Below are 4,105 nucleotides of genomic sequence, written 5' to 3'. Positions count from 1 at the left end.
AAAAAAAAAAAAAAAAAAAAAAAATAAAAAAAAACGAACATACTGAAGTGGCAATTTATGTGTGATAGAATTTAACATGCTTATTTATAAGACAAATTGTTACTACAATAATAAGGATTTAACAGTAAAGTGTAAAAAAAAAAATTTAATATAACTTATGCCAGTCAATATGTTACCTCTTCAAAGCAGACGAGAAAATGCGGCAAACGAAAATAAAATCATAGTACCTGCACGATATACAATAGCGAATACAAATAGTGGCATAAGAAAGCTAATACTGGAAAAATTAGTATCAATGACTTATGAGTTGCTTACATCTGACCCTTCCGAATACGATTTACATAACTGAAACATTTCAGAATCCAATTAGTCAAAAGATACTCAACAATATATATCACGCTGTACAACAGAAAAAAAAAAAAAAATGTAAAAATTAGCGAGAAAAGAAGAAATACAATATACGTACTTTGCCTTTCGTCTTTGACGTCAGACGGAACATAGATAATTTGTCTTTTTGATTGGACGGCGAAGGAGAAGATTCCTTTTTAAAGAAGAAATCTGAGACTGCTTGAATGATACTTTTTCTTCTTTCTGGATCTTTCGTTTTTTGTTTCTTATCTCTTTTTATTATTGAGCTATTTGATTTGGGAGAATCAGCATGTAATAATTCATCCATTGATTTTGCATTGGCAGCAGATAAACCACTGAAATTGATTGCCTCAGCTACAGCTTTCATATTGTCCGTACTTTTGCTCGTTTGCAATTTTAATTCAGTCTTGTTTGCTCCATAAGTATAAAGTCTTATGCGAGGATCTTCAGGCTGTGTCTCTTCTTTAGTTTTTCTCTCTTCCATTGAAAGTTGCCTTCGTGCCACTTTCATTCTCAACTCTTTGATTTTATCTTCTGGACTGAGACCCAGATCTTCATCACTCTTTAATCTAGCCCTTTCTCTCGCATCTTGTCTTGCCTTTTCTGCTGTTCTCTTTGCCTCTTCGTGTTTCAATCTTGGAGGTGCAACTGGCGTTCTAAAGTTGTTTTCTGTTTCACCGGCTATTTTAATTAATGTGATATTTTCAGAAGATTGAATATCATTTTTATTACTTTCTTCATTTATGGCTTTCTCAGTCTCTGATTTCCAAGGCGATTGCTGGGTTTCGTAAGATTTCTTAATTTCCATAGGCTGTTTGCTTTCAGCAGAATTAGTATTGTGCAAAGGACTATTTTCAAGTGTTACTATAGATGTAGGTACAAATTTATTAACTAGCGAACTACTAGGAATAGATGGTCTTATCGGTGATAAGGCAGAAGTTGAATTGAACGACGAAGCTCTAGCAGCTCTTCTTGCCTTTTTCTCTGCAGATTTCTGTTTATGAGCTTCTACTTTATCCATTAATAAATCTTGTATTACATTTTTTTGTTTGAATCTTTCTCTGGTAATTTCTTCCAATTTTCTCGAAGTTGCCGGCGAATTGAAATTATTATTTATTGTAGTTTCTTGATTCTTAATTTCTTCTGCTATCATCTCAGCTGTACGAGATTGCAGCGAACTTTTTGAATTCTTCCTTTTTGATTTTCTGACGTCTATAGAATCTTTGACATTGCTAAATTCAGCAATTCTAGATTGCAAACGTTTCACGTATTCCAAATAATCAGGATTGTTCAAATCAGTCGCCGTCTTCGTTTCTTCTTCTTGTTCCGATTGTTTTTCAGTTTGAGATGCAATTATTGAAACTTGTGGATTCACAGGACTAGCGAGAATAGTGACTACTTCACTGGTAGTGGTGTCCTCGGCAGGTTCAACGATAAGCAAACTATCTTCCTCCATCGATTGAAATAATTCTTTATTCACAGCTTCTGCGATGGATTGATCTTGTTGAATGGAATTTGATTTTATTTCCATATTTCCCTCTGACTTGGTGTCATTTTCAGATTTATTTACAGAACCGTTTAATTTATTCATAACATCATCCATGGTAATTGGATTTATTTCTATCACGTTCTTATCATAGTAAGCTTCTTCTTCTGAATCATTTTCTATTTCTAATTTCGCAATAGGGGCGTCAGCAATTAATTTATCTTGTGAACTTGTGAGGTTTGAAGTGCTTTTGATATTAACAAATTCTACATATCCCCTATTTTTTAGCATTACCATATTAGAAGCATCTTGCAAACTATCGTCCAATAACGATTCGTTATCCGTGTCCATAAAATCTATATTCTCACCATTAGCTAAGAGTTTTGAGGTATTGTTAACAGGAACATCCAACTGTTTATCCAACTTCGAAGAATCTAAGTCCATGTCCGTTAAATCTTCTTCTTTGGCTATCGTAATTGGAGTATGACCTATCCTCGAAGCATCCGATAACGTAGCTTTTCTTCTTGTAGTTATGAATTCTGGATTAATATTGAATTCAACGTCCCGTAGATCATCCGAAACCAAGACTTCTCCATCACGAGCCCACTCTGAGAATTCCGTTTCTGTAAGAGCTGCTGTTGTGACGTCGTTTTCTTCAGAATCATCATGTTTATTCGAAATAGCAGAAGTTATCGATGTAGGGGTACTGCAATTGCTCATACTTTTTTTACCATCATCCTGCAATTCTAATTGCTCGATTTCGTTCTTCACCAGCTCCAGTTCCATCGAGGTTTTATTTACGCAAGGGATCGAAGGATTGATCTTATTATTTAACATTTTATCCTGTAGAAACGAGCACTCTATGGAATCAGGCTCAAACGATTGGCCATCATCGAAATCTTTACATTTTTCAGCCTCTTCGTCCAACAAAAGATCTCCATCTGTACTGTGAATTTGTAAACGGGGTGGAGACAAATTCATAACAGCTGGTGGTTGATCCTGTGCTTCTTCCTCCGCTTCGCCATCCCCGGATGACAAAGAATCGCTATCTATCTCTGAATCTCCGGTGCTAGCCGCCTCTTTTCCTTGCTCCAATGTGTTTTTACTCCAATCGACTTGAGGTACGATGATGGAGGTTTCATGTAAAGGGCTTCGTGGTCGGAAACCATTATTCTCATCTGTATTTGCGGTAAAATTATTTTCCGTATTTTCAGAGTTTTTCGCATTTTCCAATATTTTGGAGTTTTTCTCTGTATGCAATTGATGACTAGGAACCACCTGTTCTTTTACAATTTCTTTAGTTTCTATGCTCTTGGATTCACCGCAGACAATATTAGGTGTAGTTTTCGATTTTAATATACTGGATTCCTTAACCAGATCCGGTAACTGGGTCTTTGATATTTCAGGCAAAATTGTCGATTTATAAATAGGATTATCATTGTTTAATAAATTCTGGGTGGATCGATTCGCGATGTACGGTTTCACGGAAGAAAATATAGCTGTGGGCGATATAGGAGAAAGTTGGGTGTTATTCGATCGCAATTTGCTCGTTCCTTGCAAGAATGCTTGCATCGTAGGACTCGGTTCTGGAGCGGGATTTAAAAGTTTTTGGTGTTGAGAAATAGCATCTGTAAAATTTCTCAATTGAGTGTCGACATTCGAGGCTGATCCCGATTTCATAACGGAACCTCCAAAAGCTGTACCACCGAGTAAATACTTCTTTTTCAATTCCAAAGATAGCTTAGATGCTATACCTTCGGTGGAATGGGTACGGTTTAATAAATAATCTCCTTTACGTGGATTTATTAATGGAACTGCATTAGTATTATTGAATCCTAATAAATTCAGCTTGCTCTCTTTTTCAAGATGAGAAGGATTTATATCGTGATCCATTTTCATCAATTGCGATTTCGCATCTTTATCTTGCTTCAGATTACCATTAATCGATGAAATGACTTTACTTTTTACTTGAACTTTCTTAGGTTCAACGTAATTTCCTCTTGTTTTCCGGACATATGTATCGTTGATCGTGATTTCTGGAATCTCGTGCTGCGTAGGAGTTGCACCATCGTGCTCGAATTCAGAATCTGTAGATATTTCTGTAGCTGAGTTTTCTTCGCTTTCTTCAGACGTACCTTCATCAGAGGCAACCTGTTAAATCATATAAAGATTAACGAATGAAGATATTATTAAGAATATTACATGTTATAAAAAAAAAAAAAAAAAAAAAAAAAAAAAAAAAAAAAATTT

The 4,105-nt window shown here is 35.3% G+C and overlaps 1 protein-coding gene across 1 annotated transcript; it reads right to left on the bottom strand.

Moving 5' to 3' along the window:
- Nucleotides 1-102: 102 nt before the first annotated feature.
- Nucleotides 103-4,006, bottom strand: LOC102680460 (F-actin-monooxygenase Mical-like; the record flags this gene model as incomplete). The annotated part of the gene is made up of 2 exons (XM_006625183.2): nucleotides 103-345; nucleotides 467-4,006. Coding segments are annotated over 2 exons (3,585 nt in total), but the record flags the coding sequence as incomplete, so codon positions are not given.
- Between the last annotated feature and the right edge of the window lie 99 nt (nucleotides 4,007-4,105).

The sequence above is a fragment of the Apis dorsata genome, unplaced genomic scaffold (assembly GCF_000469605.1).
Source record: "Apis dorsata unplaced genomic scaffold, Apis dorsata 1.3 scaffold_51356, whole genome shotgun sequence".
Classification (NCBI taxonomy): Eukaryota; Metazoa; Arthropoda; class Insecta; order Hymenoptera; family Apidae; genus Apis; species Apis dorsata.
The sequence above is the reverse complement of the archived record's forward strand: the minus strand, read 5'-3'. Positions and strand labels throughout refer to the sequence as shown.